Source organism: Coptis chinensis, chromosome 9 (genome assembly GCF_015680905.1).
Source record: "Coptis chinensis isolate HL-2020 chromosome 9, ASM1568090v1, whole genome shotgun sequence".
In the NCBI taxonomy this organism is placed as follows: domain Eukaryota; kingdom Viridiplantae; phylum Streptophyta; class Magnoliopsida; order Ranunculales; family Ranunculaceae; genus Coptis; species Coptis chinensis.
The window spans coordinates 16,413,037-16,437,228 of record NC_141464.1 but is presented as its reverse complement, the minus strand read 5'-3'; the positions used below and the strand labels follow the sequence as shown (position 1 = coordinate 16,437,228).

The 24,192-nt window shown below is 36.6% G+C and overlaps 2 protein-coding genes across 9 annotated transcripts; both read right to left on the bottom strand.

The window, feature by feature from the left end:
• Nucleotides 1-731: 731 nt before the first annotated feature.
• Nucleotides 732-4,479, bottom strand: LOC147475029 (uncharacterized). Of its 3 annotated transcripts, none has more exons than XM_086582237.1 (6): nucleotides 3,925-4,479; nucleotides 2,739-3,427; nucleotides 1,938-2,654; nucleotides 1,674-1,841; nucleotides 1,224-1,588; nucleotides 732-1,074 (listed from the first exon to the last, which is right to left on the bottom strand). In XM_086582237.1, the coding sequence occupies exons 2-4, from the start codon at nucleotides 3,423-3,425 to the stop codon at nucleotides 1,713-1,715; spliced, it is 1,533 nt and encodes a 510-aa protein (XP_086438363.1). In that variant the 5' UTR covers nucleotides 3,426-3,427; nucleotides 3,925-4,479; the 3' UTR covers nucleotides 732-1,074; nucleotides 1,224-1,588; nucleotides 1,674-1,712. The 3 variants fall into 3 exon arrangements, with proteins under 3 accessions (XP_086438363.1, XP_086438364.1, XP_086438365.1); XM_086582238.1 differs by having other exon boundaries at nucleotides 1,252-1,588; XM_086582239.1 differs by having other exon boundaries at nucleotides 1,974-2,654.
• Nucleotides 4,480-4,652: 173 nt separating this feature from the next.
• LOC147475028 (flocculation protein (DUF1296)) lies at nucleotides 4,653-18,855 on the bottom strand. Of its 6 annotated transcripts, none has more exons than XM_086582231.1 (10): nucleotides 18,445-18,855; nucleotides 18,312-18,355; nucleotides 18,144-18,246; nucleotides 17,983-18,070; nucleotides 17,252-17,901; nucleotides 13,453-13,843; nucleotides 8,251-8,545; nucleotides 6,649-6,810; nucleotides 6,032-6,529; nucleotides 4,653-5,517 (listed from the first exon to the last, which is right to left on the bottom strand). In XM_086582231.1, exons 1-10 carry the CDS (start codon nucleotides 18,626-18,628, stop codon nucleotides 5,218-5,220), a joined length of 2,715 nt encoding a protein of 904 aa, XP_086438357.1. In that variant the 5' UTR covers nucleotides 18,629-18,855; the 3' UTR covers nucleotides 4,653-5,217. The 6 variants fall into 6 exon arrangements, with proteins under 6 accessions (XP_086438357.1, XP_086438359.1, XP_086438360.1 ...); XM_086582233.1 differs by having other exon boundaries at nucleotides 6,649-6,804; XM_086582234.1 differs by having other exon boundaries at nucleotides 8,284-8,545.
• Between the last annotated feature and the right edge of the window lie 5,337 nt (nucleotides 18,856-24,192).

Sequence of the window (24,192 nt, the reverse complement as noted above, 5' to 3'; positions counted from 1 at the left end):
ATGCTGCCGATATGATATTTTGATGTAATTTGGAACAAGTGTAATTTGATTTTATTTTTATGCTATTTGTAAATAATGTTTGACATGTTATTTTGATGTAATTTGGAACAAGTGTAATTTGATTTCATTTTGATGTTATTTGGAAATAATGTTTGGGCTTTTATTTGATTTTATTTGATTTTGATGTTATTTGGAAATCGAGTGATTGACTAAGTTGATTCGGGTGGCAATCAAATGATCGACTAAGTTGTTCAATGTTGTCGATATGATATTTTGATGTAATTTGGAACAAGTGTAATTTAATTTGATTTGATTTATGATCAAGTCGTTTAGGCTTCAAACCAAGCGGTCTGAATGGGTCGTTTGAGATCCCAAACGATCTGAATAAGTCGTTTGAACTTTGAACCAAATTGTGTGGGGGTGTCGTTTGAGACAGAGCTCTTTGGTTTCTCCATGAAACGGTCTGAGTAAGTCGTTTGGGCTTTCAATGGGACTACATGGCTGGGTTGTTTGGGAACTCAAGGGGACAACATGGCGAAGTCGTTTGGACAAAAAAAAAATTAGAATTTCATTTTGTTTTTACAACACTTTCATATCCCAAACACAAACAAATTTCACTTTCAAAACATCAAATTCATATTCCAAACACAAACAAATTCCACTTTCAAAACATCAAATTCATATTCCAAACACAAACAAACATCAAAAATTCATATACCAAACATCCAAATTCATATACATCAAATTCATTTCCACATCCACTTTCATTTCCAATACATCAAACTCCACATCAACTTCAATTCCAATACATCAAATTCATTTCCACATCAAATTCAATTCCAATACATCAAACTCCAATTCAAAATACATCAAATTGATAAATACATCAATTACATCAAAGTAGGAAGCTATGTTCAAAAATCAACTTCAACAATTGTACCGCCCACCATTGTACTTGCACCTAGTCAAGTTGTACACCTCCTGGAACTCGGACCTTGCTTCCTCGGGAATATTATTCCAACCCAATTGCAGACCTCTCTCTAAGAAGTGACTCATTTCATCGATGACGTTGTTCTGTCGAAATAAGAATGTGAAATAATTATTAATTACCGTTTTAAAAGAGCATAAGCAAAACACAATTAGAAAATCGCAACACTCGTAATTAGTGCACAAGTGGGAAGTGTCTGTAGGGAGAAATGAATAGGAAGCCGCTCAGGATTTACCAATCGAATGTGTGAATGTCTCACATACCACTCCATGTAGTTTGGATGACACTCCCATGGATAAGTACATATGGGTCCTCGAATGTTGGGTTGGATCGTCACGTGATTATGCCATGACTCCCAATATACAGGCCCAACAGTCGTCAATGTCCATCTCACGTCATACCGCGTCCGGCTACAGTCCTGGTCATCCAATTTGGTGTTGGAGGATCTGCGGGTATAAATTGCAGATAACCTAACTGACGCATGACCCTTACAACAGCGTAAATCTCCACAATGTCAAAAAAGCATATCACTCCCTCAAAAAAAGCAATGTCATTGACTGGACGTGTAGCTCTGACATTATCATATGGACACCAATCAACCTTAAACAAAATAAAGTGTGTCATTAATCACATATTCCAATTATCAATTACTAAAAAAAAAAATTGAAACAAACTGAAAACTTACATTGAACACCATCATATCATCAAGTATCGCTCGTTAATACTACAATGCATGACATGTGTCTTCATAGTGCAGAGCGGTAACTGTGTGTCTAAGCACACGCGACTCAGACACCTTATACTCCAAGTTTGGGATATGCCTGAATAACGGGAAGTACTCATAGATCCACACCTAGATATATACACACACAGTTAACATTCTTATAAAAAAAATATAATTACCTACCATTAACATTAAAAAAAAATCCGCAAAATACTTAAGTTTTACATGTAGAAGAGTCAAGAAGCCTGAAACACCTTTCACCTTTGCACACGCGGCCGTCCCAAGTCCTCTATACAAAAAGGCCAAAATTGTTGCACCCCATGCATAATCACTGAATTTCAGCAACAACCTCAAATAATAAATAGGCACTCCAGTCCCAAACTTGTTAGTGAAGAGGGTACATCCAAAGAAAAATAGTAGATAAGCTCTTACAGCCCGCTGTACCTCCGTCAAAGTCGACACCTTCCTCTTTGTCTTCCCATTTTTATCCTTATCGTGGACCTTCCTAGCAAACTGGCTCCACAGGAATTCTAGCCTTACCTTTGAAATGAACCGGTTCGCTTCCATCTCTGCCTTAATCAGAGGCAGTGAGATACCCAGAGCACGATGTAGGAGATTCTCCGATTGTTCATGGCTCAACTCCGTGTTCCCTCGCACTGCTTTGCCTCTAATCGAGATGCCTAGGATTTGGGAGACATCATCCAAAGTCACAGTCATTCCCCCCCATGGCATATGGAAGGTGTTGGTCTCTGGATGCCACCTCTCCACAATCACAGAGATCAACGGCGGATCATGATGGTTGTAATACCCAAATACGATATCATAAAACCCAATCCTCTTAAGCTCTCTTTCAAATCTGGGAAAGTTTTTGAACTCATTCCTGACATCCCATTGACTTAACTTGGATAGATGCGGAACATATTTCAACACTCTGCTTTCCGGCTGAAACAACAAAGACTCAATGAGAAAAAGCAAGAGGTTTTGTAAAGTCAAAGGAAAATCAAGATACTAAGTCTATGATAATACCTTCTTTTCCCAAACATCGCGAGCCACATGCACCGCATAGTCATATAGAAACTCTAACTTAGTAGGGCCACCACCATATACACATCGTGTGTACTCCAAATCATCTTTGGATTTTCTCACATAATCTCCCACTGGAGGTGCTTTGACTTCCACCGGTACTAGAACTTCCATCAATTCTTCCAAACCATCATCCTCCTCATCATCGTCATCCTTTTCATCACTAGACTCTTCCCCATCATTTTCATCCTCACCTAAGTCATCCCCATCATTTTCAACTACACTCTTTCCACGATCCATTGCTACATTTACATCTACATCTAAATCTTGATCTACATCATCTAAATATTTTTCTACATTAATATCATCCTCACTCTCAATTTCACTATCACTCTCAGTATCTACATTACTCGGAACAACCTCTTTGTGGTCCCCTCTACGCACTAAGGCCGAAGTGCCAACTCCCTTTTTTTTATTCTTCTCTCCTTCTACATCACCTACATTAGTAGGATCAACATCATCTGCTTTTCTATCGCCTCTACGGATTGAAGCTGATGTTTTCGACCTCCTATCTCTCTTTTTCTCATGCTCAGGCGCGTCACCGCGACCCAAAGAGAAACCGCCGCCACCAAACAACTTCTGTACACCCTTGAATGTAGATTTAGCTACATTCTTTGATCGAGGACCCATTGCTACAAAGAAAAATAAAACAAGTATTAGTAACTATAATAAGTTTAATCAAATCTAAATCAAATCGGATAATTCGTCTCAAATTTTTTTCAAAATATAGTGTGTCCATGTAACCTAGCTTCAAACACTCAACATAACTCTCAAATCATTCAAAACGATCCTTCCATGCACAATTCAAATAACTTAAAATCTTGTATTAACTCATACAACTAATGTACAAAGAATATTCAAAACAAAAAACAAAAAACAATGACATTCAAACGACCCTGCATGTTTGGGCCATATTCAAACGACCTCACTTGGTCGTTTGGGGTTTTTTCAAACAAAAACAATAATTCGGTTTAGTACTTCCAAACAACCTTACACTCACCAAAATAACAACAAAACATTGCGAGTAATCAAAATAACAATAACAACCATAATTATTCAACAATATACACAAAAAATTGAGAGAACTAGAGTTGAATCAAAAAGAAAATAAATAAAATTGTACACTCACCAAAATTATTATTCGAAACTGGAGAAATGGTTGTTTGCACCAACGAAACTATTCTTGTTTGTAATTCTTGTTTGTAATGCACAACTACACTATTCAATAAACTCAAATCTCTTGAGTATTCAACCGAACTCCCTCAACTCTCAATCTCCACAATGCGCCCAAACACAATGTCCACAATGAGTGTTAACAACAATATCCACAATCAATTCAAACTCAAACTCAAATTTTGTTTTGGGTTTTGGTTTGAGTGTTTTTTTGGTGAGAAATTGCGAGAGATGACCGGTTAGAGCAGTTACAAAACAATAGGTAACCAGTATGTGTTGAGGTGGTATTGGGCTATTTCGGTTGGACTTTGTAGTTGGGCTTGGGCTGGAGGCTGCCCGATCAAATTCGGTGGCTGCCCAATACAGGACCCATAAAATACTAAACGAGTTTTCAATTAAAAATTCCAAGTTGCTACGACTCTATTTTCGTAAAATTGCTTTTAGAACAGTCGGTACATTCCAAGGTAAATACTAAATACACTAAGTGCACCATAACACACGATATCGTACATCTCAAACCAAGTAGCATCGATTATGCAGCCACAAAATAAAACAGGATCCTTTGCATACGTAGAAAAGAAAAGCTAGTTGACACTACATAACCAACCAAAGAATGAAAACAAATGCACGACCAAATGCATGACCAAATGTTTCAAAAGCTTTAAACGACATAAGCGAAATACATCACACGCAAATAAGACTATTTTGAAGCATCTCCCACGATGAAAACACACTGAAGCCGTCTTACCTTAAATCGGAAATAAGTCAGATAACTGGACTAATCCTCACTGTCAAAATTTAATTTACAGGTAAGACCAAGTTTAAGACAATGTAACAGCCCACCAAGATCATACCTTCAACTTCAAGAGTCCTCAAACCTCACCCCGAGAAAACAAGAAAGCAACAAGAATGAAAACAACAATTCTCCTACACGACTGATGGGTATCAATATATAAATGAACGAGAGTATCACATAAACTAGCAGCTAGCAGGTAATGACCTGCACATCCCTTCCCAAACTAACTTAACATGGTTAATTATCAGTCGCTGGTGAATTTCACCATCCACGCCCCCTCCCCCCAAAAAAAAAATCACGTTACCCGCAATTTTCTGCCGACATTGTAATTATTTACACTCTAAAGTAGGCTGCTGCTATATGTTGTCCTGTTGTCTCCTTCGATGCAAACTTTTCCACACTCCATTGTGTAATTTGCAATTTTTTCTTGTAAACCTCCAAAATAAAGTATTCTCATGAATAATTATTGCTCCAGTTCATCTGTGCATGTTGAGGTTGTTGATAAACACCTGCAGGGGGGGCTGCCATATCCCCGCCTGGAACCATGGTTTGTGACTGATGCAGCAGTGGGTGAGCAGCTGTTGCTGCCATTGTCTGTGTAGGGTGGTAGATTCCAGTGAAGGCACCATGGTTGGCTTGTGTGGGGGCAAAAGTCACATGCTGCCCCTGAGGCGAAAGATTGTAGAAAGAACTGGCCTGCAAAGCAGAAATGTCTCGACCAGGAGCAGGAATCCACAAAGCGGAACCTTCACTCTGCAAATAAATTCCCTAAGTTATGAAATCATATTCATCCAAATAGGAAGGGGAAAAATAAATGAGAATATACATATATTTCAGGATATTAATTAACTTGGATATTGGAAGAGCAGAGGAGCCTCAGCCTCTACCTTTAACAGCATTATTGCACCACGGAGATCCCAAGAAAAACAATATATGGCATACTATAAACCTATGTTACGTGTACACGCCATATTTCAAAAATAATCTGTGTTGGATACACGGACACATATTGTGTGATATACATTAGATTTTGATATTTCGCCGTGGCCTGGGCGAATATTAATGAAATGTTACATACTCCTATCTCATGAAAATTTACCTTTCTATACTAATTCATGAAAGCTGACCGTGTATACTCTTATCGCATGAAAAAGACTCTGATCACAAGATTTCAACTAAAAAGTTGGTTTACCCAGGCGCCGATAACTACATTGCGTAATTAAAGACACCGAAAAAACAGTAAACAAGAAAAAGTGGACAAACAAACCTGTTGTCCTGGGACATAGACATTATTTTCCTTGTATTGAGACGCTGATAGGTCCTCACTGCCGGTTGAGTTTGAAGTAGTTGCGACAGGAGTGGGACTGTAACCAGTTGGGGAGGAGCTGTACGGTGCATAAGCTGATGGAATTCCAACATGGGTAGAATTGCTTGTATTTGTTACAGGTTTGTACTGTGAAAGAGAGTATTTCACACCTGGTGCTGCTGCTGTAGGAGTTGAGTACACACTGCCAGTTGGAGGTTGCTGAGGATAAGCGGGGTTGGTTAAGTAATGATGAATGGTTTGTGGAGGTACATAGAATGGGGAGAAGTACTGGTTGTAAGGAATATAATTAGGTGGATAATGCGGTACATGTACACCAGAGGGCTGTCGGAAAACAGGAACTGGTTGCTGTGTTACACCAAGGGAGCTCTGCATAATGCCTGCGGCTTGGGTCGCAAGTGGGGTTGGACCAGCTGTGGAGAGAACCAAAGAGTTCCCACTCTGGCAGTGGAAACATTAAGCCATGAACACCAGAAATGAAGTAAAAGACCAGACAGCAAAAAGTATTACAGGTTGAGTACAATCAAATCATGTATTCAGAAAACTTGCAATGGCAATACCTCTTGAGCCTGACCAGTCTGAGAAGATAAAAGTGCAATGTTTCCATTATACTTGTTAGCAGCTCCAGGTGTATGAAAGGGAGAAAAGCGACCGTCACCGTCTGTGCTAGGTCGGTAAAATTGAGTATAATAGCTTGCCGATGGATCAAACGGTTGCTGAACCTATATAACAAGAGGAATTTCATTCTAAAAATACAGCTGGTATTCACAGCGTAATCTAAAAATAGCAATGAAGACAAAAGTAAAGCAAAAAATCTACTATCCAAAAGAAAACAGAAGAAGATTTTCCGCTTAATTGCATGCAATTCAAGTGGAGTTTCCCCCATGCAAATGCCCTCCCATCTACACCAAACCTCTGCTACCAGGACGAAAAGCGACTCCCTTGGCAAATTTGACCCAACCACTAGTTAAACCGCTCCAAATAGTAATCCCATAAAAACATTTCGGTCCTTCAATCACCTAATTGGTCTCCCCATCCCCATACTTATTAACCACAACTTACCAAACAAATGTTCCTCCTTTTCATATACCTCCACAAACATTTAGCTATTTAAGCCCTGTTCGTAATGTGCTTAAACCCAAACCCACTTTGTCTCCCACACCTTGTTCCTTGGGAAGACATACTCTATCCCCACTCCACCCACTTAATACCTACTGACAAAAACCTTCTAAACAACTTCTGTTAATTGGGATGTTATACTTCTATAAGAGTTCCATATCATTAGCCCTTCCTATCGCCTAGGGTAGGGTCCTGCCTTGTTTCCATCAAAAGTTTTGAATCTTCTATAGTTTATAATCTGCAGCTTTTGTCATGGCTTGGATTGGTTTTGGTAAAACTTGCAGGAATTAAATGGCTAAAATGTAAAGTTTTTCATATGGGAAAATGGCTTTGAATGTAAGCTCTTAATATTAACATTTTTAAATTCAAGAAAGAAAAATAGAAAAATTACAGCATACAGTTTTTTTCTTTTTTTAATCTTTAAAAAAATACAAGAATCTAACAAACGAATAGGAATTGCTGCACATAGCACATAGGTGAGCGAATCTTAGGCCTGAGATCATCTTAGGCTAAAATTATGCCACATTATCTCCATTCTGCCCATGTAGCATTGGTTGGTTTATGACAAAAATGCACAATTAATAAACTAGGGGGTTTAAGGAGTTAATAAAGCGAGCACATAAATTAAGTAAAATTGAAAAATGGGAAAAGAAATTCTTATTATAGGACTATTAGTTAACATATAAATGTTTTAGTTGAGAAGGAAAAACAAAATAAAATCAAATGTAAGATTATTAATTTTTGTGTAAATGTTCAAATTTATATATAAGTGTCCAGCAGCTCAGCTGCTCAAGGCCCTGGTAGTTGTACCAGGAGGCCTTGGGTTTGATTCCCACTTACATTGCGGTTGAGGAGGTTTTCAACACCTAGTTGCTTGGGTTGAAATCATCAGCCTCTATTGTAAAGAGGTTGGAAAAAAAAATGTTTAAATTAATAAGGTCTTGTTCAATGATCCTAAACAGTAAACATATACAGATAGATAATACAGAAGAAGCACATTCAGCATATATATTATATAAGAGTATGGAAGAATGACGGCTTACGACAAAACTTGGAAGACGAGAAGCATCACGTGCCTGGGGTTCAGAGCTATCAAATGGTGCAAACTGGGTCCCAAGAATTGGTGGCATTAATCCGATGTTGTAGTTCGGCACAGTATGAACCGAGTACGGAGGACCTCCAAGAGGGGTTGTAGTCTCTGGCCTGGGCTCTCCATATTCACATACTGTGCTGGATGAGGCATCAGCTTCTACAAGTGATAGATTATCTGGCACAATCTTGGGGGACTGAGGATGATCAGAATAATCACGTGGAGCAGTTGACGAATCAACTTGATTGCTGCACCAATTAATAAATAAATCAATACGACACACCAATTAATATACAAAACACCCACTAGTAAGCAAATCAAAACAGAAACATGTGAGAGAGGATAAATTTAGAAAGTGCAAATCAGCAGTCCTATAATTACATAAAATGATGCAGGAGCATGTCATGCTCAAGTAATTCACGTTTTTACTATTTACAGTGAGTCCTTACTATTTAAATTTTAAAGTAACGAACCGTCTAATTTTCTATTGTTTTTTTTATAGAGTAAACGACCGTGTACTATTATCGTAAGTATTGGTTTCGGTATTTTGTTTCTAAATTGGAATCCCATATGCATTCAGGAATATGTTCTCATACTTTAGAGCAGTTAGGGGAAACAATTAAAGGACACAGCTCCTATTTCATCACGATTCTAGGAAAAAAAATTGCAAATGGTATTACACAACAAGGACAAGGACAAACCAAAAATCGCACTACCATAGTACCATGTAGCAACATCTTCACTCCCACTTACGAATCTCAACACCACTCCTTGGTTTTTTTTTCTGTCATATTAGATTGAATTATGTAACTCAAGTACAGTGCAACTTGAGTCCTCTAGACACTCGCTGGCAATGCCGTTTGGCACGCAGCGAGTATATACTACCACTGCAACAAAGACTGCAGTCGATTTCCACACCAATGTAGACCATGCACTCTTGTTTGGTGATCATTTTAGATCAAACTGTTAAATTTTGAGTCCGGTGACATCGATAGCATGAAATTCCACTGCATAGTTGATCACACAATCCAAACATGCAATGGAAAGTAGACTGCACAGTCTAAGAAACTTCTACTGCAAAATACATTGTGCAGTGATTTTGCTCAATGTACAGTTAACTTTCCATTTAATTTGTAAAACCGTTGACACAAAGACATGCCTACACCACAACCTATGCTAAAGTTGCATTAGAAAACCACAAAAAATGACCAAAGTACTTTTCATCGCCCCTAAAGGCATGAACACATTTGACCACCTGTTTTAAATGGAAAACAATATGATGCAATCGCAATTGCAAAGAGGAAAATTCCACGGATTCTCTACTATAAAGTCAATTACTATTCAACTGAAACTAAATTGGCCAAAGGGATGCAACTCCTTGTATAGGAAAACAACTTCAAATTTGACTAAAATTCTCTAAATTGAATAAATTTACAATTAAAAATAATTCTATACCAAATAACCTCAAAACAGTAACTAAACCCAATTCTAATACCTCCTAGCCATATAGGAACTATACTGTAGTGTCCAAAACCAAGTCACATGCATTAAGCCTACTCACATGACAAAGAACGTAATCACTGAAATCTCCCATACCAAGACCAACTTGAATTGTCTTTGTTAGCTCCTCAAAATCTCCAACTATGAAAGAATGGAACCATGCAACCGAAGAAAGTGCAATCTTCCAGAGTTGGAGATTTTGAGGAGCTAACAAACAGACAGTTCTGAGTTGGTGTTCGTATGGGACAATTCAGTGATTACTGATTGCGTTCTTTGTCATGTGAATAGCCATGCATGTGATATGGTTTTAGACAATACTTGGCAGTATATAGTGTCCGAGCTGTTTATCATGCATGGGAGCAGACTTATCGTAATTCACAGGGTCAATGTGTCTTTACATTACGTAGTCAGCCATTGCGTAAGATGCCGTCTCACCAGACAGTGCTTGCCAAGCTGGGAAGGATGCTTAGTAGTCAACTCATCCCCGCAGTAGTTGGAGATTTAAGAAGACTTTTAAATCGTCGGAGTCAAATTCTTCAAATGGGGGAGTACGATGTGAATTAGGGCTCATCACCCTTAATTTGGTCCATTATTAGTTCTTATATGGTTAAGGGGCATTAGAATTGGGTTTGATTACTGTTTTGAGGATATAGGGATATTTTTAATGTGGGATGGGTGGAACCTTAATGGATCAGGAAAATTTATGGGGTGTACTGCACGAGGTTGAACAAGAGGGATTGAAAAAAACAAAAATAGAAAGTGCAAAATAATAACAACCGTCAAATAATCCAATGGTTGAAGGTGGTGCTGATGGCCTATGAAGCACAGACACTCCTCTAGGGGCAACGTCTCCGTGTCGGACACATATTGGACACCGACACTCCCCGACACATGTCCGATATTCGATTTGGAGTGTCGGATTTATTAATTAATTTTAGAATTTCCGACACTCTATGGACATGCTAGGGACACACGGGGCCACTTCTACATTTTATTCCTATTTTTTAGAAAGTGGTTAAAATACTTAAAAGAAGACACGACTTGGGTAGAGATTTTATTTCACTCTTGAAATAAGAAAAATGAGGCACAATGCACGACTGCGCTTGATTATTGCCAAGTCCTTTTTATATATATTTGTTACAAATCTTCTGTAATTGTTATTTCTTTCGTTGGCATTAACTTGCATTATTGGACATGTATGTTGTTGTTTACTATTTTAGAGCTGGACATGTTCAAAACTAGTGTTCATATTTTGATTAAAATTTGGTGGAGAATGTTAAATTTCAATTATATATATATGGGCATATGGCTATAATGTGTGCATAAGAATGTGGCTCTATAAGAATGGTGCGCATTAGAATTATATATATAATTCTTTTTAACGTGTCCATGATGTATCCGTGTCTTACTTTTTTGAATTATGTCATGTCCGTGTCGTATCCGTGTCGCGTGTCAGTGTCCGTGTCCGTGCTTCATAGCTGATGGCAGCGTAAGCAGATTTCTAGTGGTATGGTTAAACTTGGCTCTTATACCCTATATTAGATGATAACCTCAAAACAATAACTAAACCCCATTCTAATACTCCCTAACCATATAGGAACTAATATATGACCAAATTAAGAGCTGCGAACCCTAAATCACATCAGAATAGCCACTCCTTGCCCATTAAAACCACTCTTCTTTAACAGTACGTTGAATCGATCACGACCCTCTAGCCTCTTTAACCGTACTATATAAATCAGTGTTGGCCTCATTAATGTTACTCATTATTTTACAGAAATAATTAAAACCAATACAGTGTTGCAGTACTAGATCACATATAAGCACGGGAAAGATATTCCAAGACTTTCCTTTTTTTACTATTGTTATTAGTATTATTGTTTTGCGCTCTTTTACAGCTTTACCACTTTTTTCCTAATACATTATTAATAACATTTTGACAAATTTAAAAACGGTTTCTTCTTCAAAAACCACAAACTGAATGAAGCTCCTAAATTTCTTTAAAGAAAATTTGTCCAACATCTCCCCCCCCCCCAAAATAAAACCACAAACTGAATGAAACTCCTAAATTTCTCTAAAGAAAATTTGTCCAACCCCACCCCCCCCCCAAGTTTGAATCATTATAATTTACGCACTCCATCCAGAAATTATATATAATACCAACTCTACCCTTCAAACCCATCCTCTTCTTCTTCCTTCAATACCTTACCCAAACTCTCCCTACCTCCAATGGGGCTTCATTTTATCTTACTTCTATGGGATTTGATTTTAATCCTACTGCAAACCATAAACAAAGACTAAAGATGAATGAGAAAGAGAATAAATTGGGGGAGAAAGAGAGAAAATTTGTGATTATATGAATTATTTTGACGGAGTGGTGGTGAATTATGATCATTCAAACTAGAGGGGGAGGTAGTAAAACAGGTGTTTGGACAAATATTCCCATTTCTTTCCAATGCCCTTTTTTCTACTAAACAAGATCCGATCTTTTTTATTTGTATAGTTGTTTTACTTTCTACACATTTACTTTGGTATTTATACACGTTCTAAAACATTGGATTAAACATTTGTTAAGATTTACAACTCAATGCGCCTCCAGGTTTACGACATATCTCAAAATCCCTTAATTACGATTTCCACCATCGGTCTTTTAAATCATTGTAGAAACACATAAGTACCTTCAAGATTACCTATAATATAACCAGTGTTAAAAAAAAAATAAGGTATCAAAGCTCAAGGCTCTCCTCTGTGAGGCTTGAGGCAAGCCTTGGAGCCGCTTGAACCTTAAGCCTTAATGAAAAAAAAAGAAATCGAGAGAGAATGAAGAAACATAGGTTTGATGATATAAGTCTGCGATTTTTACTAAAATTAGGTGTTTTGATGCTCAAACTTAACCTAATTGGGAACTTTTAATCTTTAAAAAAGTTATTAGGGTTAAGTTATCGAAAACTTGAGAACAACTGGAAAAAAAGTTATACAAAATATTAAAAAATGCAAGGCTTAAGCCTCAAGCCGCTAAACCCATAAAAGGCTTAAGGTGAGCCTTGAGGCTTAAGCATAGATGTGTTTTAATTTTAAACACCTACAACATTGACTCAACACGAGTATATTTAGCAAAACATTAGTCCTAGTGCCAAATCCAGAACAATAACAAGCATTTCATATTCCTTGATGTCAACACTAGAAACTATGACACAGGTGTTCTATGCATCCAGCATATCTAAGTACAAAGGTAATTCCTATAACCAAATACAGGACACAGTATAATCAAGTAGGTACTTTACAGACTGATGAAGTATGATATCGTGTCACAAATAATCATAACTAACAGCCTGTCTGTCCAAATAGACAGATAGACAGTAGCATACACCAGATTATTTGGACACATCTGATACACCCTCAGGTCCCTGATTTTTAGTATGCATGTCAGTGATCCATGAGTAGATCTTATGGTGGTGCCAACCAAACAGGTATTATTTTCCCCTTCCAAAAAGATAAACAAATTTCAAATATCAAGTACAGTAGAAACGCTTGAAAAGGTTTTGTGCTTCTATGACCAGAGAGAATGAGTATTGTGTACTTGTGAAAAAGAAGAAGCCAATAAATGGAAATACAATAACAGAAAACTAGTTGTCTTATTCTTTACTTCACATACCTTATGCAAGGCTCTTCATCTATTTCTTCAATCTCCTGAGAGGATTCAGACAAAGGTGAAGACTTTTCAGCATCATAGACAATGTTGTAGCTTCTCCTCACTCCAAAATCAGCATGAAAGCTTCCAAAGCTCAACCCAGTTCTTTCAGCTTCCGGAACTTGAAGATGATCCGGAATGATAACCTGTTGATTATGTGTTAAATGCAATTCATCTAGCTTTTCCTGCAGAGTAGGATTTGATTCTTCAGAAACAAGGGCACCCAGTGCAGGGAGTAACTTAGTTCCTGCTGCAGCCGTGACAGGTCCAAGCTCAGATGTCCCTACTACTGCAGAAGATGGACCAGGACTTGGATTTGTTGGCTTCGGTTTCCACTCTTTACTAGGCCCAACTGCTGGAAGAAAAAAATAAAAATTGTCGAATTCATCATCACCTATTTCCATGTTCAAATATTAATGACCTCCAATTATACCTTACATAAAGAGTAAAAAAAATTTCAAAACGTGTAAATTACCAAATAGTATACATGTGGCCACATTCACCACTGAGGATCTACAAGAGCAACATGCATAACTTTTGGGGGGGCGCGCGCACACACATCCTTTGATATTGTTTGGGCCCTTACACGTACCCCTTTTACGTCCAATTATCATTTACATCATTAATATTTAAACACTCTAATCACACTGAAATTCAACTGAAGCGAATATTCAGTGGTCATTTTATTTCCTTATTAAAGGACAATTCAGTCTCAAAGGAGACTGGTGCAATTGTCACGCGTCTGGATCACAAACCATGTCTTTTGCAGTTATCATCACTTAAGGAGTGCCACTAAACCAAGAAGCTCATTTTAAGCTGAAACCCAAAAAAACTGTGCGGGATAATACCACAACAAACTCCAATTTAGCAAGTCACACGTGATCCCTACTTATGAAGCATAACGACATATAAGTTGCCGCCAATGCAACAAGGGTTCAAGACATATTCCATAAGGTTGCCATATCATCTCATTCCAATACATCCTACACCAGTGATAGCATGTCACTGAGCCTATACAAATCCACCAACATTGATTAATAATCACGTCACACGTATACAAAGAAACAATAATGAGTATAAAGACAAATATACTCATTTGAGACTGAATCTCAACCTACCTTAAAAGGGGACAACATTTTGTCCCTACAACTTCCCTAAGTTCAAATCTGATCTAAGTTTCCATTCTAGTCACCCACAGACTCGAAACAGGATATTTATTCTTCTTGACAATCTGCTCCTGGAAATAAATATAAATTCCCAGATTCAAATTGGCACCAGATCATTCCACTACACATCATAACAATAGTCCTACTGGTTGTACAAAGAAGCTACTTAAACACTCCATGACTGAACAAATATGGTTTGGATCAGAACCTCTCCATGACTTCCATAGCTTAACCAGGGTACACTCCTGCCCCCCAGATTCCTGAATTCTAGCTCAGATGACAGAAAAATGAAGGACTACTGTATATCTGCTTCTATTCCATTATTGAACCACCGATCAAGAAAAAAATCCGTTATCGTTATTGAACCTCCTCGATGATGTGACTACCTCACACCATGTTAGCATATCATCATCATACTCTTCCATCTGGATGTAGGAGCTAGCTGCCATTGAGTACTCTCCTTAAGTCATTGTGGGAGCGGAAAACACCTTTGTAGGTTCCTTTACAGTCTTCCTCACAAATTCCACTTTTCTCCGTCTAATGATGAAAACCGAGCAACCAGCTCCTTTGACTACACATGTCACATGCATTTTCCTGTCACCTATGATACTGTTTACTACCACTCACACAATGAATCAACAATTCCTCTTTATTTAGTTACTTGGGTTCATTTCACAGCTGATAACTTCACTTCCTGGTAACCTAGGCATACTACCATTCAACTAAGCTCAAGACATTTACTTTCAGAGAACCACATTTAAATTTCAGGTCTCAATGAATTCAAAATAACCAAAACCTTCTCCAGGAGCAATCAAAAACAACACATTGTTTAAAAAAAAAAAATCAATGCATTGTCCAAAGGAAAACCCAACGTATCCGAGTGGGATATTTCATCCAACGAAGTTAACTTCACGATTCTATATATAAACATCTCATTTTACCGATTAAAGATGTATATATCAACGCTTTGTCAAACCTTAACAATAACTCAAGAGAAACAAAGAGAAAGGAAACCCTTCTAATAGCCTAGTCCTATTCTTGTCATCCCAAGGTTGCATTTGCACCAGTGGTGGCTTGGCCCATTAGCCAAGTTAGGCCTCAAATTTAAGAAGGCTCCAGATTCCTAAACTCTCCTTATACATCTTGACAATGAGATTAGTGTTACATATATAAGTGGAAGGTAAGATAGAAAGATAAAAGTCATTCATCCAAACTATTCCATAACACAAAAAGTACTTTTTGTGAGAATTTGATCCCACTAAAGTTCTATCTCTGGAATACACCCATATATTGCCAACCCCACCCCCAAAGTACGAAACACGGACACTGACACGCGACACAAATATGACACGACACGGATACACGGACACAACATCATTCAAAAAAGTAGGACACGGATACGTCATGGACATGTTAAAGAAAAATTATATATATATGGATACGTCATGAAATTTAACCCTCTCCACTAAGTTTAAATCAAAATATGAAAACTAGTTTTGAACATGTCTAACTCTAAAAAATTAAACAACAACATACATGTCCAAAAATGCAAGCTAATACCAACGAAAGAAATAATAATTACAGAAGATTCATAACAAATATATATAAAAACTTAAAAAGGACTTGGCAATCAGCAAAAGTGTGCGGTTGTGCATTGTGCCTCCTTATTTCAAGAGTGAAATAAAACCCCTACCAAGTCATGTCTTCTTTTAAGTATTTTGATCATTTTTTAAAAATTTAGAGCAAAATGTAGAAGTGTCCCCCGTGTGTCCCCAACGTGTCCATGGAGTGTCGGAAATTCTATAAATTAATTAATAAATCTGACACTCCAAATCTAGTATCCGACACGTGTCAGAGGCATATCGGGGAGTGTCGGTGTCGGATACGTGTCCGACACGGATACGTTGCCCTTAGAGGAGTGTCCGTGCTTCATAGCCCCCAAATGTTCAACCTTGTTGTAATTCAGTTTTGGTTATCACTGGTCACATAAATTATCTGACTTGTGTTTCTCTCTCGGAATTTGCTGTGATTCAACATCGCAGTGTCATTTGGATACTCTTTTTTGTGCTTTTTTATTTCTTCATTTGATTTACTTTTTTGGCAGTTTAGAATTTAGATATATATTGTTAGCAATATACAATATAGGTTTTCCTCTTGGAGAGTAATTTCTCTTCTCCCGGCCCATAAGGGAAAGACCACCTCATCTGGTCACCATTGTAGGCCTCAATTTAAAATGACGAAACCAAAAATATAGGCACTACATCAAATGAAAAAAGAGGGTAATTTGATACTAGTGAAGACAAGTATGACAGGTGACTCCACCAGAACACATTGGAATTATCAACCTTCAGGTGCATAGCAAAGTATCAACATCTATTGTGCAAATAATAGTTTATGTGTCAATGTTTTGATTATTATAATATAATTCCAATAACAAATTCCAGTTCATCTCATTTCCCATTATTACTAAAAGTAGATGAAGAAAACACAACACTACAACAGTTGGCAAAAATAGATTTTCATTCAATATAAATTCATGCATTTAGGCAAGGCAAATTTATTTGCTAACATAACAAGTGAGAAGTATCAAAATTTACCTTTCTGAGATCCAATAACTTGCTGTGACCGACTACCATAATTAGATGAAGGCCTAGATGAGGGCGCGGAATGTGCTGACTCGGAGCTCTGGTTCCTTTCCAGAGTGTGGGATTTACTTGGCATCTTTCCATGCATCAATGAATTTTCGATCTCTGGGGATGCTTTTTCACTAATGGATGAAGATAAATCAGATTTCATTACATCATGAGACACAACTTTGTTCAGTTGAAGATGATTGTTGATGTCCTGAGTTCCACTAAATTTATTCTCAGACGGGATCAAAGGGCTCGATTCATTACCGGTCCGTTGGCTTCCCACTTCACATTTAATAGTACCTACTGTACCTGGAAGCCGTGCGTCAAGAGATGGCACCAGGATGGGATCTGAAGCTGAGGAATACACTCCCAGCACAGATACAGGAGATGCTACATGATCAGAACTAGGTGTGGACTGTTCATGTCCAGTCTTGACTTCAGATGGAGGGGCTTTAGCAGTAACAGGTGGCGGTGGTGGAATAAGTGCACTTCCCAATTCATTAGCATTACTCACAGCAGGTTTCTTAGTAGTATTGGCACCACTGCGCATAGGCACTTCAGGTACACGTCGAGGAGTGACTTTGGAAGAGACAGTAGCCACACCCCTTAAAGAGCTACAAGAAGAACACGCAATCTCAGAAAAATTGCTTTTTAAAATACAGTTATAAAGTACAAATTCAACAGATAATGATCACCTTGATACTGATGGCAACGGTTTACTTTCTGTCCCCTGAATCACTCCATTTTCCTTTCCAGCATTAGACATCCTCGCGTCACCAGCATCTAAAAGGAATCAATGATATAACAGTTTCCATTAACAAATAACACTGAAACAATTTCATAGGGTCAGACATACCATTAGTATTACGAGGGGGGAAATTTCCCTTTCCACCCCTACCCCCTCGCCCTTGAGGGCCTGTTCTCCACTTAGCATCTGAAATGTCTTTGTTGTTCAGATTCTGCAAAAAACAAACACATCAAAACCCTTCGTGAAAATATATATATATAGTTAATTAAATTCTACCTCTTTTCTCTTGTCTCTTTTCCTTTTCACTTCAAGAAATGGATCTGGCAAAACAAAGTTAATATTATTATTATCTGATCGTGGTGGGCCCACGGTAAAACCCTAGTAGAAGAAGAAGATGATAGATCGGGACCTTGAGCTAAGAGGCGTTGGGCAGTTTCGTTAGGATCCATACCACACTCTTTAAGCATTGCATGTATTTCTTCATCACTACTATTCCCAGCGATCTCTTTAATAGTTTTTATAACTTCCATTACCTTTTCCGATATTGTAACCCTATTTGATGTTGTTGATGACGTTTTCCCCCCGCCGCTCATTTTTACTACTCACTCGGAATGAGAGGATGGGGCGGCGGTAATGTGTTTTTTTTTTTTGGGAATGGGGGAGAGAAATGAGAGGAGGTTTTTGGAAATAATTTTTTGAAGGGGAGAAAAAAATAAAAAAGAAGAAAAAAAAAGGAAAAAAGGAAAAAAGGAAAAAAAAAAGAAAAAAGAAAGGAAAGAGAGTGAGATGGGAGGGAGAAAGAAAGCGTCAAAAACAGAAGACTTCGACTACTGTAGAGAGTAGGGGTTTTTTTGTATTTTTACCGAGAATTAGTCTCTTTCTTAATTTCCATTTTTGTTCTTATTTATTTGAACACATCTTTACTGTCTCATCTATTTATGTGTCTGGAATGCTTCACTTGCATAGATAAGCCTTCTACATGAATTTTTCTCAGGTGAAAAAAATGTGGGTTTTTAGTGAGAGGCATGTATACAACTGTGACGCTCTACGCGCTAGACGTCTAGTGCATCACTAGACCTACAGTACGCGTCCATATTATCTATGCCAAGTAATTAATTAATTTAATTTAATGTGTCATCTGTGCCAAGTGGTTGAGAAAATGAAGCTTCATTACGCAATAGAAAAAATAATGGAAGAATTTTGGAAGACCCGAAAAACTAGATGAGTCAATTAGGATCCCGTTCCCAATTAGATGGGAAATTAGGTTCTCTCCTCTAAATAAATAAAAAAAAAAAAAAAAAAAAAAAAAAAAAAAAAAAAAAAAAAAAAAAATCAAAAATCAAATTGGGTTAACCGAATTTTTTGTGTGCTTATTAGGAGAGAGACCCTAATTTCCCATCTAGTAGAGAAAAATCCTAATTGACTCATCTAATAGGGGGTAACACTAGTTCATTCTATGAATTTATTGGCGCACATTTTTGGGTAGGATTTTGGTGACACCCAAGATCGTGGAAGTTAACTTTTGGGTACAAAGCTCAAAGTTTACAGAATTTTGCAACGCTAGATCCTACCTAGTAATCTTTGATGGATCAACTCGAATTGCTTTTAACTATCAATCCTACCCATCAGAAAACTCTGGTATTTTTTTTCCACACATATATAACTAAAATATTTCAATTGTCAAGTCACAATGGTGCATTTTAGCAAATATAGTATGTAACTCTATATGTTGGGGAGATGATAAAGAATTGCCTTGATTTGCCACATTATATAGGATCGCCACATGATTTTCTCAATAGTGGGACACAGCGCAGTCATTACACATTCTTTTGTGGTGGGTGAAATTGGTATCACACCCTGGACTTAGCCATGTTGACTGTGTTAAGCATTGGGAAAGGGAATCGTATGTAGCATATAATGTTTCTTAATTAAAGGTATATATGTTGTTTTTCTTACCCTTATATTGGTTTGTGTTAGCGCATACACTACATTGGTGTATATTCTCCTATATATTAGGTGTATATCTTTTATATATTTCAATATATTCTCCTACCTAGTATAGTTAGGATTCTTTCCATATGTAAATTCTTGGTGAGAAAGTCTCTCAACTTGCAGAGAAAATCTTTCTTCTTGTGATTGTAATATTTATAAATATATTGAAAGTTCATGTCTTACACAATATGTGAAGATACCATAATCATCTTCATCATTCTTTACAGTTTGAGATTAAAAACTAGATGGCGTTTAGTAACTTGGAAAGTATCGTATCTTTTTTCAAAGTGAAAATAAATTAATAAAAAAAATCTCTCTTCTCAAGTTTCAATTTCAAACAAAACATCCCTTGCTCTTTCAATCAAAGTGATGAAATCTTGCCTATAGGAAGTTCGGTCACTTTCTACTCTTTTCTATCTCTCTATTTGCAATTTCTTCTATTTCCTCTATTATATAATAATTAATACCACAAACTACTTGATCCTCATGTATATTACACCTTATATTCCTAAATATCAACTTAAATTTCAAGATTTGATAAAGTAATTTCTTCTTATTTTGTAATTTGTTTGCTTTATGTTTAACTATTAAATGAGTTGATAGTTCATTTTATTTGATATTTGATGTAGTTGTCTATAATTTTGCTCACCCTGAAAAAAAAAATTGGCTTTGCCACTGAGTCAAGTGGTAGGTTTACTATTTAATCTTGTAGAAACATCTTTACTATGTTGTTGAAGCATTCACTTTAGTGACCACTAAATGTATAAATGTTTTGACATACGTTCCCCGATTACAATACCTTGAGAACCACTTCTTCAAAGCACAAATTGAAAGGTGGATCAGAGAAGGTGTGAGTATTGTTAATAATGGGTAGACGGATGATTAAAGAAGAGCAATCATGAACTTCATAGTCGCTTAAGAGTGGTCCAATGTTCTTGAAAGCATTCAACTTCCAAAGAAAGTTCAAGCCTTGATCAATACCACCACTGAGAAGTTAAACCTCACATTCCATTTTGCATTACAACAATCATTATCAATAAGCCGTGTAAAAAATTAACAAACTTCTTATGAGTTGTATTGTTTATTGATCATTAAAGGAGGCATCTTTAATTTGAAGGATTAAGTTAAACGTTGTGTCAAATCATCAACGAAATTGCATTGACACTGTTTTCTTTACCATAATTCCGCCACAAGGGAACCATAACCCTCTCTCCTTCCTTGGCCCTTCTTTTTACACATTGACTTGGATGAGACTAAGATGTAAATTTTTTGTTACTATTATAAGTATAGAACTTTCTTATCAATTTCTGAAGATCATGGTCTATCTTTCTGAATGATAATACCTAAAACTTATATTTAGGATATAAGTGCAATTAAATAAAAGCGTATAAGCACAAGGTTAATAATAATAATAATAATCGTTAAAAAGTGTACTTTAAATTTCAATTTCTTTTTTATTAGATTAAGTCATTTCAACTCAGTTTTACCAAACATGTTTTCTGACTTATAAGTCTATATATTCTTCCACTCAAGTTAACCACTCAATGACTTTTGTTTATTCAATCATTTTAGTATAGAACTTTCGTATCAATAATTTTGAAGATCATGGTCTATTTTTCTGAATGATAATACCAGAAACATATTAGGGATATAAGTGCAATTAAATAAAAGCGTTATAAGTTAAAGTTTAATAATGATAATAATAATAATCGTTAAAAAACGTACTTTAAATTTAAATTTCTTTTTTATTAGATTCAGTCATTTCAACTCAGTTTTACGAAACATATTTTCCGACTTATAAGTCTATTCTTCAAGTCAAGTTAACCACTCAATGACTTTTGTTTGTTCAGTCATTTTAGTATAGAACTTTCGTATCAATTCCGAATACCATAGTCTATTATTTTCTGAATGATAATACCAGAAACTTATTCAAGATATAAGTGCAATTAAATAAAAGCGTATGTAGAAGCGCAAGTTTAATAATAATAATAATACTCGTTAAAAAAACGTACTTTACATTTAAATTTCTTTTTTATTAGATTCAATCATTTCAACTCAATTATACGAAACATATTTTCCGACTTATAAGTTTATTCTTCAAGTCAAGTTAACTACTCAATGACTTGTTTGTTTAGTCATTTTAGTATAGAACTTTTGTATCAATTCTGAAAATCATGGTCTATTTTTCTGAATGATAATACAAGAAATTTATTCAGGATATAAGTGCAATTAAATAAAAGCGTAGAATCACAAGTTTAATAATAATAATAATAATACTCATTAAAAAAAACGTACTTTAAATTTAAATTTCTTTTTTATTAGATATAGTCATTTCAACTCAGTTTTACAAAATATTTTTTCTAACTTATAAGTTTATTATTCAAGTCAAGTTAACTACTCAATGACTTTTGTTTGTTCAGTCATTTTAGTTGGTTCGATCAACCAATTCGCTTTTGTTAGGTGTTACTTGGTGATATACATGATTAAACTCTAATATGTGAAGAAAATATATGTTGAAAATAATGTTTAAAAAACTGAACCGGTAATCAAACCACTTTTTTGTTCAAATGGTTCGACTAGGTTCAACCATGGTTTAACTCGGTCGAACCGGTTGGTATTTAATTATCAAAGTTTTAATAAAGGATGTGATCTTAATTCCATTGAAATGACAAACTAAAGGTGATTTTAGTCCATATAAGAGAACTTAAGTTGTTACCACAAAAAGTAATTGGGTTAATTTGTCTAGATGCCCAGGGAAGCACGCTGACGCAACAGGCAGAGATCAAGAAATTCATTTTGGAGGCTTACGAGGAAAAATATAAATACTCAGAAGTTAACATGAGCCCACTCCTTCTAAATCTCATTCCAAAGCTTGTTACAGCTAAGGAAAATGTTATTTTCACTGCCATCCCCACCATGCATGGATGAGATCAAAGATGCTGTGTTTGCCATGGATACTAACAGTGCCCCAGGCCAGATGGCTTCCAAAGTTATTTTTATCACTCTTTCAGGAATATAATTGGAGAAGATGTCAGCAAAGCTATCATTTCATTCTTTAGGGACAACACTCTCCCTCAAGGTATGAACTGTAGTTTTCTCGTCCTAGTGCAAAAAATAGCCAACTCCATTACAGTTAACCACTTCAAACCTATATGCTTAAGTAATATTCTCTTCAAGATTATCACTAAAATTCTTTCTTTGAGAATTAAACATACCATAAGCAACATCATCACTGGAGAGCAATTAGCCTTCATTAAAGGACAAACAGGTACAACAGGCATTGCTTTGGCTTCAGAAATGATGAACGACCTAAAGAAAAAGGGGTGAAAATGTGGCTATGAAACTGGATATCACCCAAGCATTTGATTCACTCAGTTGGGAGTTCCTTCTTGAAGTCCTCTTAAGGTTTGGGTTCAACGATACTTGGTGCTCATGGATCTCTACTCTACTAAAAAGCGCTCATATCTCTTTGATATAGCAGAAGATGTTTTAAGCATAGGTATAAACTGGCTCTTCCGGCCCATATGGGGAAAATTAAGCATATGACAGCAATCGGGAATTGTCCTAGCCCTACGCACATCCTTTTTGTTGATGATATATTCATCTTTGCAAATGGAGACATTCGTGGTCTTAAACTTCTTAAAGAGATGTTATATCTTTACCAGTATTCAACTGGGCAGTTTTTCAATACTTCAAAGAGCAAACTCTACTTGGGAGCCATGCCTAACTCCAAGAAGCATCGAGTTTAACCAACTGCCAGATAAGTATCTTAGAGCTCCCATATTCCAAGGTTGAATTACTAGAGCAAGAATACAAGTCTTGGTGGACAAAATCAGGAGGAGGGCCAGTGGATGGGCTGGTAGGATGCTCTCTTTTCAAGGTAGAGTGGTTCTAGCACAGTCAGTATTAAATAGCCTTCCAGTTTACAACATGTCGGTGTATAAATGGCTACAAAATGCATAAGGGAATGTGAACTTGCCATCAAAAATTTCATCTGGTCTGGGGATCCAACGGTGAGAAAAGGAGTCACTCTAAAATGGGAGAAGGTCTGTAAGCCACTTGATGAAGGGGGCCTTGGTATTAGAAGGCTCAAGGAGCTGAACCTTGCACTTCTTATGAAGGTAGCTTGGAATTTTCTGAATGAGGAGATCAAGTGGAGCAGATT

Coding starts and splice junctions, on each gene's coding strand:
- LOC147475029 (XM_086582237.1), bottom strand. CDS start 3,425: ATGGGTCCTCGATCAAAGAATGTAGCTAAATCTACATTCAAGGGTGTA. Junction 2,655..2,738: donor GCGATGTTTGGGAAAAGAAG/GTATTATCATAG, acceptor TTGTTGTTTCAG/CCGGAAAGCAGAGTGTTGAA. Junction 1,842..1,937: donor GCTTCTTGACTCTTCTACAT/GTAAAACTTAAG, acceptor GTATATATCTAG/GTGTGGATCTATGAGTACTT.
- LOC147475028 (XM_086582231.1), bottom strand. CDS start 18,628: ATGAGCGGCGGGGGGAAAACGTCATCAACAACATCAAATAGGGTTACA. Junction 8,546..13,452: donor GATGAAGAGCCTTGCATAAG/GTATGTGAAGTA, acceptor TAATTGGTGCAG/CAATCAAGTTGATTCGTCAA. Junction 6,811..8,250: donor CTCGTCTTCCAAGTTTTGTC/GTAAGCCGTCAT, acceptor CTTGTTATATAG/GTTCAGCAACCGTTTGATCC.